Source organism: Pieris napi, chromosome 23, assembly GCF_905475465.1.
Source record: "Pieris napi chromosome 23, ilPieNapi1.2, whole genome shotgun sequence".
Classification (NCBI taxonomy): Eukaryota; Metazoa; Arthropoda; class Insecta; order Lepidoptera; family Pieridae; genus Pieris; species Pieris napi.
Genome location: NC_062256.1, coordinates 553,971 through 566,762, shown reverse-complemented (window position 1 = coordinate 566,762; position 12,792 = coordinate 553,971). Strand labels below are relative to the sequence as shown.

The window sequence follows — 12,792 nt, the reverse complement described above, 5'->3', positions numbered from 1 at the left end:
AATACAGTTCGTGAAACTAATTAAGGATCAATGTATGTATGTATGGAAATTACCTCAAAACACACCTTATTTTGTTGCAGAACGAACTCAAATGTAAAAGAAAAATTCTTGTAAAAGTACTTGTGTAAATCAACATACAGTGGCGCTACCTTTTTTGGTCTGGGCCTCAGATTTCTGTATCTGTTTCATGATCATTTGTCAATCAAATAGGCAAGTAGGTCAGTCTTCTGTGTGACTTGTAGACATTTTGGGTCTTAGGCCCTTTCTCCACTGCTCCGGTCCGGCGTCGGATACCGGAATGAGTCATGACAAAAATATCGGGACGCCGGATTGCACTTCTCCACTATATCCGACCCGACAATAATCGATACTTGTATATTTATCATGCTACACTTATATTAACTAAAACCCACATACTTTATTTTTTAATAAAACGTTCTAAATTCTGAATATGTATTTAATTGCCCTGACAAGTTTATTACTTTTTTTTATATTGTCTATCTTAAAATATTATAATCTACTTAATAAATAATTCTCTAATACTGTGGTATAAAAATATACATAAATAGCAACATAATTTGGTTTGGTCCAGGTTATCCAGATTCTTTCAAATTAAAGAAACTATAAATAAACCTGTGAATAATAATTTAAAACTTGGATACATAAAACACCGCGTTCCGATCTAGCAAGTTATCGGATCGTTAAAAACCGGATGCCGGAGTAGTGGAGAAGCACGTAAGTACTGTTGTGAGTTTCTAAATCGGATCGGTAATTAACGTTTGACGGACCGGAGCAGTGGAGAAACGGCCTAAGGCAAGCCGGTTTTCGCACGATGTTTTCCTTCACCGATTGAGCGAATTAAATGCGCACATAGACAGAAAGTCTATTAGTGCAGTCGCACGCTGAAGCCACTAGGTCTACGCTGCTCTACATACATACAACTTAGACATAACGATATGCGAGATACGGCCCTATCTTTATCTATTAGCAAAATATAAAACCTTTAAAATGAGGCTTTCGTATCCATAAAAACGTGAAAGAACCTTATTTAATACTTGTTAATTAAGTAATCAAAATTAGTGATTTTTATGATTAGTTTAATAATTTATCTTCATATATTTAATTTATATAAAAATATTCCGTTAAATGGTAATATTAAAATAAAACAAACTCGTGATTTTTGCGTTAATCTGACGTTCAACAACGGGTCGTTGAACTAACGTTCTGTTATCATTCGAAAATTAGATACTTCTCATTTCTAAGCATATTAGTTAAGAGTAACACGAAGTCTTTCTATTCCCAGTTTAAATATATCCAACGTATAAGAAGGATTAAATACATTTTTACAATACAAAGTAGTTTTATGTCGCATTGGCAAACGGCCATCTTGAATCGTTAATTTTTTATCTGTAAACTTGTCATTTGATGTTGCTATTTCCCATATTTCATGGATATTATTGCATGCTAATAACATTAACAGCAACTATTTTCGTCCGTACATACTTTAGTATTTGCCGGTGAAGAATTCTGTGAATTTTTTTAAGTTATATATAGCAACTATGTAAAGATATTTATTTCCAACACAAATATACAATAATGACAATACATATTCTTAACATTCATAGTAATAATAACACAAGTCAACAAAAAAAATATTTTTTTTTGAGTCTGTTATTTAGTGAATATTTTCTGATTGTATACATCGAAAAAGAAGCAGAAACTCTATTTATAATAAATAAAGTTTGCTTTTGTACCTTTACACAATGTATATACAATACAATGTAAATAGAGCTCTTTCATAAAAAATAAATTTCGTTGTAGTAACTACAAAAGCAAACTTTAATAGATAAAAATATTTTTTCTTTAATTAGTTAGACATAAGTAATAAAAATCAGAGGTACAGAACGCAGACTCAAAATTCGTGTTGACCCGTGTAATTAATACATAGAAAATTAAAACGAATTTAAAATGTTTGGTCGCTGTGGCAGTATACTTTTGCTAGCATTTCCTCGCTGTATTGCGATACTTATTCATTGAGAGAGGAAAGCACCAGCCGGTACTATCAACCAGTCGCCAAATTAAATCTTTAATTAGCGCCTGTGCACTTGAACCTCACCAAGAGTCTCTACTTTAACGGGAACAAACCTAAGCAACAATTTTAATCACCTAAAATTTAATAATAAACTTTAATATAATCATTTAATACCATATATATAAAGCCTTAAAAAAAGGTCATTTCAAAAACAGTTCTGTCAGGATTCGACTATTTGGTAGTTCCTTGACACTCAATTTAAACTAGAGTAAGGAAATCTGTTTATAATGATAAAAAAGTTAAAAGTTATATTTTTAAATTAAGGTCAATCCGAATTCATTCATTGCAACACGATAAACAGACCTTGTCAATGTTTATCGTAAGTAATGGCCCATTTTAATTAATTTTTGCCGCCAAAAGTGGGCCAGGTTAAAGGCTATCAATTGGTGTATATAAGCGATTGGACTTTTCACTTTAGTTTACGATCAGCCCTTAATGTCGGCCTATGATGTTCTCCCCTTATAAGTTTTAGTTGTTAAAAAAATAAATGGACCTGAACCTAACCGACAAGTGTCAAATCTATTGCTTGACTTGAATAAAAATCTGATAATTATAAAGCCACTTTAATTCCATATTATAAAACTTACAAATTAAATCAATCAAGGCAGATAAAATAACCTTTAAAAGAAGAAGATTTGCTACACGCACTTTATCTATGGTGGAATCATGTCTTATTCATAATTCAACGATTCCTTATCTACCCTTCAACATATGCTATGTCATGTGGTATAGAGTTTGATCTATATATATTGTCTATTACACGAAATATAATTGCATGTTTCTTCTTCTCTGTCTACTGAACGTCCTGCCTGACTCGCAAAGCTCTAACCGATACATCAACTTGCTGACTCCACCCCGATCTATATATATATATATGTTGAGACCCATAATTGTCTTAATTTTGTCAGACCAACGGCTATCGACCCCATCTTCTTCTGCCATCACTGTTCCCCACCAGCTTGTCGAGACTATTCGGTTCCCTCCTGGCAATATGGTCAAAGTAGTTATGCACCCGTTTTAAATTAGCAAAGTTTATGGAAATTTAAAAATACTTAAGAGGTTATACTTATAAATGTTATGACATCATAAAATCGAGTCGTTCATTCATAAGTTCGTAATTTGCATATTCCACTTTTGACAAATACTTGCTTGTGTGTCTCTTATATTTAACTTAAATAAAAAAAATACTTTACTAGTCTGTATTATTAAGTTTAGCCAACGCATTATAATTAAAACTAAAATTTATCATAGTACAGCAGAGAGAGAACAATAGTCACATAATATTATTCTTTCTATAAATATTTTTATTATTTAATTCCCGACAAAGGCTTACGCAAAACCGGCGTTAGCCCTGTGGCTAGTGACTACTAATGAATCTGTCATTTCATTCATAGAAAATCAATAAAACTTTATGGTATTGTTATATAGTAAAGATAAAGAAATATTTCTAAGACTAATAAAATCGATATCGGTGGTCTAACGGTATTATAACAATGGCTTGTTTCTACCTGCACTTTTACTAAGTCAGATTAAAATATTGAATATTATTTATGTCGATTAGTAACTAAATTTAACGTACTAATTATCCTGGATGATAATAAAATAAAATTCCCTGAAAGCGTGCAAAAATTTTGCACATGACATCACCAGCTTACGTTAAAAGCTGTGAAATGAATAAAATAAATTTATGATCACATTTTTAAATTTAGAACTCTTCTATGAATGGACAAGGATTTGTTAGCTAAGATATTGCAACCGTAGATACTAATCGTTATTATTACTTTATTATAGAAAAATCAACGTCTCGTAGTAATTACGACTGCTTTCTTGGAGGCAACGCCCAGGTTTGTAGGTAATTTCTTTAGGTACTTTTTTACAGAGCCAATATTAGTAATATCACAGATTACTATTAAATTGATTATACAATCACAATTTAGGACTTTTAAAAAACCGTTATTAAATTCACTTTCTACGACAAAATTGAAACTTTCGCGCGTATTCAAACTTTTTGAATCAAAAGAGGTCATTCAACTCTGCTATTGTCAAGGCCAAGTTAATTGCGTAACTTAAGTTATTTGGGTATTAAGATCCGGGGCGGTTCAAAAGCGTCATAACTAAATAGTGTTTAGCCGTAGGTGTCCCTTGAGTGTAACGATACAAACTAGGAAACTACTCGTAAATTTTTTGATCGAAATAAAGAATTTAGTTTTGTAAGTATTATATTAATCTAATTTATTATTTTTTGCTGGCTTCACATAATGTGTACTGAACTTTTTTTTTTCTATCCAGACAAGTCGCACAGCCATAAAAAGTTTTATAAAGCCTCCTTGGTAGGTCCGTGTGTACCACAAAAAGTTTCATCTCAGACCATAGAGCATAATGACCTCACTTCCGTCCGTTGAGAGTAGTTCCTAAGAACCACTCTAGGTGGCGCTGAGGACCCACCCACACAAAAATTCCTGAAGGATTTAATCTAAGCACGTACTTACCAAATGGTATGTTAAATGCCTAACTTGAAACGTTTGTCCTAAAAGTTAGGCATCGGGATTTTGGCTATGTTACAATAATATCACGATCTTGCAATTTATTAGAAGCTTAATAATTGTACCAAATGATAAATATTCACATGTTACGATTTATTTCCTGATCATAGGTGGGATTTGTTTAAAAAGAGTTAACATCAAGTAATCGATGATGTTAACTATTTTATGAACGTACTTGTAATAATATACAATAAATAAACCAAATGCTATTTTTCTGTTATCTTGTATGTTATTGTTTTGGTTTGTCAGTGTCAAGATTATTATTTAACGGACGTATCCGATCTACTTATTTAATGGTAATTACTGCAATATAAATAGTGATAATATAAGATCAATATTTATATTATGAATTAATTTAAGTTTTAAACTTAATTTAAACGCGGAAGTTTCCTGTCATCATACATATTAAGTTATCAAGGTTAAAGAAATAGTAATAAACTCACCCAGAGCACTGGCAGTTATTCTCACAATCTTGACTGTTTTCTCCCCACATATTCACTGAATTTCACTTATCAATTTTATTCTAAGTCCATTATTTGTTTATTAATACACTGGAACACGAAGTACGCGCTGCGTCCGCGGTCAGCCGGCGACTGACTTGAATGAATTGGTGACTCGAGCTACCCGTCCCGCTAACGTGCTTACTTCACCCCTCCCGCGTTCCCGGGGGATTGTCGAAGCTTGATTTTCTACCATTTTAGTAGATTGTAAAAGAATAGTTAATATCGATTTTACTAATGGCACCAAATATTCAAAAATCCTAAAGAATAGTTTAAAAACTGGATTAATTTATTAATTCGCCAATACTTGGTTTCTTTTACAAGTTAAAACCGTATAACCTCAAATGAACTAAAATACATTTTTACCAAGCTATGAATTGATATTAATATTAAGGTAATGTGTATTTCTTGAAACAGGCTATGTAACTAATTAATGTATGCACAACAAATATCATTTAACATTGTATTCTTTCTCTTTAGGTTTTAAGTATACATAGTTTTAGATCTTATCAATATTTAAATGATCGATTGACGCTGAAATAATGTAAATTAAGAAAGGACCTTGGTAACTAGTTAAGAAAACGTTTGGAAGCGTCATAAATTAACATGATTACTACTTAAGAATATTTCTAAATTCTTTACAGTTAAGACTGTGCAGTGTGCACTACTTAATAATAGTAGTATTTTCTACTATTTAGCAGTACACATGGTCACATTATAAGTCTAACCGATACCAACCCTGACGAAACAAAGCATTTGTCTCTTTATTAAATGATAATAGAGTTGAAACTCCAATTGGACAGCTAAGGAGGAATGTCATTTAAAATTATTATGGGAATCTGATCCTGTTTAAGTAAATAATAAATTACAGCAATTTAAACTCTATTGCTTGGCAAGAAGATCTAGTTTTTAGAAAAGGTAACATTGCCGCGGTCGCACACACAGATACCTCCTTCTCAGAAATCATATGGTTAACATTGGGTATTTTTTGGTAAATTAGACTTCATTGCGTTGTAATAAGGTTGAAAATGGTCTGTTCTTATACTTCAACCTGACCATATGATGGCTAATAATAATATTGTTATCGAAAAAACGAAATATTTTCGAAACTTGAGTGCCTTACCTAGCGGTAACTTCGGTACAGTGCGAAAAAAATAACTTCGAATGAACAAAGCTAATCTCTTAATTACAAGAAATATGTTAGCTTCTGCACTGGCTTCGTTTGGGCTTAATCTGGACCAAATTATTTCCTGAAACTACAGGAACAGAACATTTTTCATCGAAAACATTTAGTTTTATCAAAATTTTAGGTTATCTGTGGATTTAATTCTAACATTTTAACATTGTCACATGTTACGTCACAATTAACAATTTACGAAGAAAGTTAACGGCCATGGTCTAGGCAGGCGTGACTGACTGAGCTTTCCCTATATCTTACCAACTATGAAGATAAGGTTTACGCTTGATTAATCTTTATTATTTGTATTATACATAATATGTACGGATAGACGTATTAGTTGTATTATTATTTAAACATCGCGCGAAACCTTCAATATTTTTTATTAAATAACCGGGGCCAATCAGGCAGGTTCTCATCTGATGTTAAGTGATACCGCCGAATATGGACAGTCTCAATGCCAAAGGGCTCGCGAGTGCGTTGCCGGCCTTTTATGCATTGAGATTTTCTTGAAGAACTAAGTTGAATTTGTTCGGAAATACTTCAGCTGGTTCCACAAAGTGGTGATGCGCGGCAAACACTTTTAGGAATTCTATATTTCTGCACAATGGAACGAAGTTCCTTATCGCGCGTTGCGAAAGGGGGCTAGACGGAAAAAATTCTTACGAAAAGTTGTCACGACACTTTTTTGCTATTTGCTATTGTAATACACCGGTTCTCGTCCGATCACCGAAGTTAAGCAACGTCGGGCGAGGTCAGTACTTGGATGGGTGACCGCCTGAGAACACCTCGTGATGTTGGCTTTTTTGTAGGAATAAGAAATGAAAATTATTTTTGGAATCACTTAACTAAATTAGTCTTGTTGGAACGAAGTTATCGAGCGTTGCGAAAGGAGACTAGACAGAATAAATTAAGACCAAAAGTTGTAACGACACTTTTTGCTATAGTTGTTATATTTTACATTTTCGATTTAGCTATCGCCAACGTCCATACCACGTTGAATACACCGGTTCTCGTCCGATCACCGAAGTTAAGCAACGTCGGGCGAGGTCAGTACTTGGATGGGTGACCGCCTGGGAACACCTCGTGATGTTGGCTTTTTTTTTCGTCGTAAGATTGGTGTCGAGAAAATCTATCATACTGTTATGATACCAATTAACATATAAATTAATCGAAAGGAATTTCGTTCCATCCGGGTGTCCCTTGACACCTCTAAAGTTTTTTGACTTTTTTTTTATTTTTACCATTAAGTTCACAACATAGACTGACTTTATTACAATTGACTGAATTACAATCTAGTGTGTATGTTTTGACACTATGTTCGTATACACACAAATATTCCGAATTCCTTTTCTTTAATAGGCAATTAGGTGACCACTGGCAAAAGTAGTGGATTTGGGTTTAGGCCACATTCTTGAAGCAGAAAAAACATGGTAAGTGCACAGCAGGGATCTGAACGTAGAGCTGGGTCAAAGTTGGTCATTTAAACAATCCAACACTTCCCATTCCTGCCATTATATTTTTATGAAGCTGATATGCGCGGATTTTCATAATTTATCCAAATTCAAATTCAAATTCAAAAATCATTTATTCACGTAGTTAACACAATGTACACTTATGATGCGTCATTAAAGAAATACATATTAATGCTTCTAACTTTACATTTAGTGCCAGTTCTCAAATCAAGGGCGTAGAACGGAAGAGAAGAACTGGCAATAAACTCTCCGCCACTCTTTTTAATCGCCATGTTTTTTTTTTTTACACAACGTTTGTAAGGAGCTGCAACCATTACACCATGTTCCACATGACATCTTAAGTAATTAATAATAATAACATAAATTAAAAACAAAGACTTGTCCCCTATCAGCAGGAGGCATGGTGAAATAGGAGCACGCAATTACATTCTAGTGGGAACAACACGCAAACACATAGTCGAAATAATTAACATCACCGCATACACGAATTCAAGTACGACCAACCTATTTTAAAACAGATCAAAGACCACTAATTACACTTTCCAGTCGGCCACTCACGCTTTGGAAGGAGGTTCTTAAGGGAATTTGTATTATATTCACTGGCTTTCAGTTTTAACTCAATTGTGTGTTCTCACTTAAAATAAAGAGCTTCTCAATTCCAGGAATATAGTGGCCAGTGAGGATTTTATAGGTTTCAATGAGATTATAAAATAAATAAAATTAAATATATTTACTCTGGAACATAAGTACAGGTATCACTTATTCCACGTAATTAAATTTGAATCTGTAGGCATCCCTACTCATCGGCAAAGAAGACAGAGGCTGTAGGCCGTGAGAAAAATACCGGCGTAAAAAACTTTCGGTACTCTTCTAAAATAGCAAATCATCAAACAACACTTAGTAGCCTGTCTAGCACTAGTCTCAGGCCCTTTTATCAACTAGAATCTAGATAATCGTTAACGTTAACCTCTTACACTTCCTAAATTTCCAGAGGCTGCTTTCAGAGTGCTTGCTTTTCTTTGAAGCGTTTCAAGGGAAATATTATTTTTGCTATATGGGCCACCCATCCTAAGTATATCGTTAGATAACTGCACATAACTGTTATCTATGTGGGGATCCTTAAGGTTATCGTCAAAGATAACGTGACGTCACCGTAACGGTCGTTACAGCCCGCCAAAAGTCCAAAAGTGGGCCATGGGCACTATCCGCGAATAAGAACAAAGTATGACTCTTGTTGGTCTAAATCTTAGTCATATTTTAAGGTAAATCTTGACTGTTCATCTTATCCTAAGACCAACACATCAGCGTGTGTCAGGCAAAGGGGTTTTACGAAAAAATATCAGGGAAATAGATCTATAAATCTCAGGCCAAGAACAATTTGGTTTTTAAGTACTGTAGCATTAAACTCTCCTTTTCATTATCTGACCATAACTTTAATAGATTTGCCTTTGGAAATAATATTTATAATTTATGGTTTTTGCTCTCTATGGTCACGCTCCAAAGCAAAAAGGCGGTAAAGTACAGGAAATGGCAGTTTACACTTGTTGGGAGCAGATAAAGAATTGTCAATTCGTGGAATGCATTAGTTCGGATAAGTAGCGCCTTTGAGTGGGTTTCAATATACAATTTAACATTATGAATATATCTTACGATAGAAATATAGTATGATAACGTTTTACTCATTAATTTTTCATATAAAAGTCAAAAATCATTTAATCATATAGGTAACACTGTACACTTATGGACGTCAAAAAAAGAAATGTATATGAAATGCTTCTAACTTTATATTTAATGCCAGTTATCAAGGGCGTAGAACGGAAGAGAAGAACTGACAATAAACTCGCCGCCACTCTTTTTAATCTCCATGTTTTTTGTTTTACACAATGTTTGTAAGCTACAACCATTACCATGTTCCACATGACATCTTAAGTAATAAATAATAATAACATATATATATAGCTATGCTAAACTTTAAAGTTACAATCGATCAAGATTTCCATCTGGTCAACTCAGCCAGTAGGTATACTACCAAATCTAATACATACATAAATATATAGGTTTGCGCTGTGTGTGATGTGGTGTGTCCATGGCTAGTACTGCCCTTTTAGGCGTAATTTAGTTTGACCCCCTATACTATAAAAAATGTGAGTGTGATTTAATTATTAACACTTTTATTAATGAGTTTTTAAAGCGTATTAACACAACAATGCTTTAGCTCTAATTAGTTAAATTAGATCTAAATTAGGCGAGTTAAATTACGTAAAAGTTATTTAGGCTTAAATAAATATATAAATGAATACCATAATCCTTTACGACATCCAATTTCTACGGCACAATTGCTTCGACGGAGTCTACCTGCATGTAGTTACGGAGATTAGCTAACAGACTGACGGACATACAAAGACGGTCATAAATCATTTATTTAAGACTTATATTTATGATTAAAAGATCTTCTTTAAAGGTAACAGTTACGTAATTATCGCAATATTATTAAAAATTTTAACAATTGAATGTACAGTATTTTTAATTTTTTAACCTACATAAAAATAATTCAAAATAATACAACAAAAAATTAAAACAAAATTTAAAAGTTTGGCCCCTCAGTGTAGCTTTAACGCTGGCGTTATTATAAATAAATAAAATAAAAAAATAAAAATAGCCTTTATTCGAGTACACTATAACAACAGTAAGTCCATGTCTTTTAAGGTTTACACTTGTAGGTACCTCCGACGGAGTGAAGGCCTCCTCCAGATTCTTCCATTTGTCTCTATTTGTTGCGACAATTTTCCAGTTCTTTCCACCCAGGCGTAGAAGCTTGCCGAAGATAGTGGAGAGTGGAGGAAGCTGTGCGGCGCCCTATTCCACTGAAATGAATAGTGCGACTGAAGAAGTGTTAAAGCAATTCTTACAATTTATTTAACATTTTCCTCAGATAAAATGAAGTTTCAAGCAATTGATTCGATTCCTAAAGAAGAAGGTGTCTTATGGTTAAGCAAATTGACCGAAATAAAACGTGAATACGTCGCTTAAACTTCTTTTAGGCGATTCTAAGCTGAAAAGGTTATTAAGTTTTTTGAATGCGCAATATTCAGGAACGACTGGTTGAAATTTAAAATTGATACCTGTCAGTTTGATTGTCTATTAAAGTAATTTGGTAAATAATTAATATGTCAAATGGAAGAAACTAGCTGCCCACGACACGTAATCCTAGTGTGGCGTTAGTGCAGTTTCTCTTCTAACTATACAACCTATTCTACTATGTGTTTTTTCTTTCGTTCAATTTATCGAGGAAGGCTATATAACAATACGCCACGTAAGTAATGTGAGAGAAGAAAGGACATGATATACTTCAGATACATTGATTAATTGAAACTACATAATATATACCTATCTACATTGCGTAATATACTTTTGTAACTTATATTCATGTTTATTTATTTATTAGTAATCTTAGACAATATATAAAGCCAAAACAGATTACATAGATAAACGAAATATATTAAACAGAAAACATAAGCACATTAATAGACAAAAGAAAAAAAATTAAACTGAAATTTAGCATTAAACAGATGACAATTATTAATACTTAATATTTCAAAGAAAAAACTAAATTGTTACTAAAGTCAAAGTCAAAAATCATTTATTCATGTAACACAATGTATACTTATGAACGTCAAAAAAGAAATATACATATAATGCTTCTAATTTTACATTTACTGCCAGTTCTCAAATCAAGGGCGTAGAACGGCAGAGAAGAACTGGCAATAAACTCTCCGCCACTCTTTTTAATCGACAAGTTTTTTTGTTTTACACAATGTTTGTAAGGAGCTGCAACCATAACACCATGTTCCACATGACATCTTAAGTAATTAATAATAATAAAATAAATTAAAAACAAAGATTTGTCCTCTATCAGCAAGAGGAATGGTGAAATAGGAGCACTTAACATTCTCGTGGGAACAACACGCAAATACATAGTCGAAACAACGAACAACTACTGCTAAACAAAGTCAGTCTTCCCGCCTCTTCTAATATTTCCTCACATCCTCCTTGGTGAGGTGGAAAATATGATCATCCTCGTTTATTCTGTATTACATCCTAATAATAATTATATATATAATACCAAGGTACGCGCTATCAAATTTAACAGGAACAAGTTAACTAGTATTTGGATACACTATTTTGTGTTAAAAAAAGGGTAAATTATTGTTTTTGATCTTGTGTAGTAAGGATTTAAAGTCAATATTACATAATGGTTATGCCTGCTTACAAAAACCGTTCATAAATAATTATTGTTACTTAACTAAGAGAGCCAAATTGGTAACAAGTGGCGGGCGCGTCGCGGGATAGCATTCCAGATTTAAAAAGTTAACGCCCCCAACGGTACCGTAACCGACGCGCTCGTTTCGCGCGCTTTTTGCCACAGATTTATTAGGCATACATTATGCATAGATACAATCTATGGTTCATTAATTATTTCGATTTGCAAATTATAAACGAAATTACAGATTAATCAAAGTTTAATTAATTGTAATTAATAAAAGTTGACAATTCGCGTGTGAATATGAATAATAAAGTCATTAAATTAATTAAGTAATCGAATTACACAAATATTATTTAAGTGTAATAAATTTGTACAATAAAGTTTTCATGTGTACTTCATTTTCATAAAGCAAAAGGAAGAGATTTATTTGATTTTTTTATACTGTTAAAGAACAAATATAGCTGTTGGCATAATTTAATAGAATAATTTTGTATGTGTTTGCAAAATGACTTCGGCGTATAAAGCTTTCTGAATACTTTTGATCTAAATTTAGGACGTGAGATAACAAATACACGATTATTCAATGTCAAAGTAAGTGTCCTTCAACCAACGTTTGGACTTAGGCCTGACAAAAAAAACATGATACAAGTACATAATATATGCATGTATTTTTAAAAGCCAATAGCCGTTCGTTTGTGTATAATAAGAATAAATTCGTACCAAAATTGCTACCCTGCATGA

The 12,792-nt window shown here is 32.9% G+C and overlaps 1 protein-coding gene and 1 non-coding gene across 2 annotated transcripts in view; one reads left to right on the top strand and one right to left on the bottom strand.

The window, feature by feature from the left end:
• LOC125061493 (M-phase inducer phosphatase 1-like) overlaps positions 1–5,237 on the bottom strand; it is a 33,032-nt gene extending 27,795 nt beyond the window's left edge. Inside the window, exon 1 of the mRNA XM_047666965.1 lies at positions 5,079–5,237. Within this exon, the coding sequence (XP_047522921.1) occupies positions 5,079–5,128 (50 nt within the window). The 5' untranslated portion in view covers positions 5,129–5,237. The remainder of the gene's footprint in view (positions 1–5,078) is intronic.
• Positions 5,238–7,291: 2,054 nt separating this feature from the next.
• On the top strand, positions 7,292–7,410 carry LOC125061653. Its single transcript, XR_007119066.1, has one exon. It is a non-coding gene; the product is annotated as a 5S ribosomal RNA (ribosomal RNA).
• Positions 7,411–12,792: the final 5,382 nt, after the last annotated feature.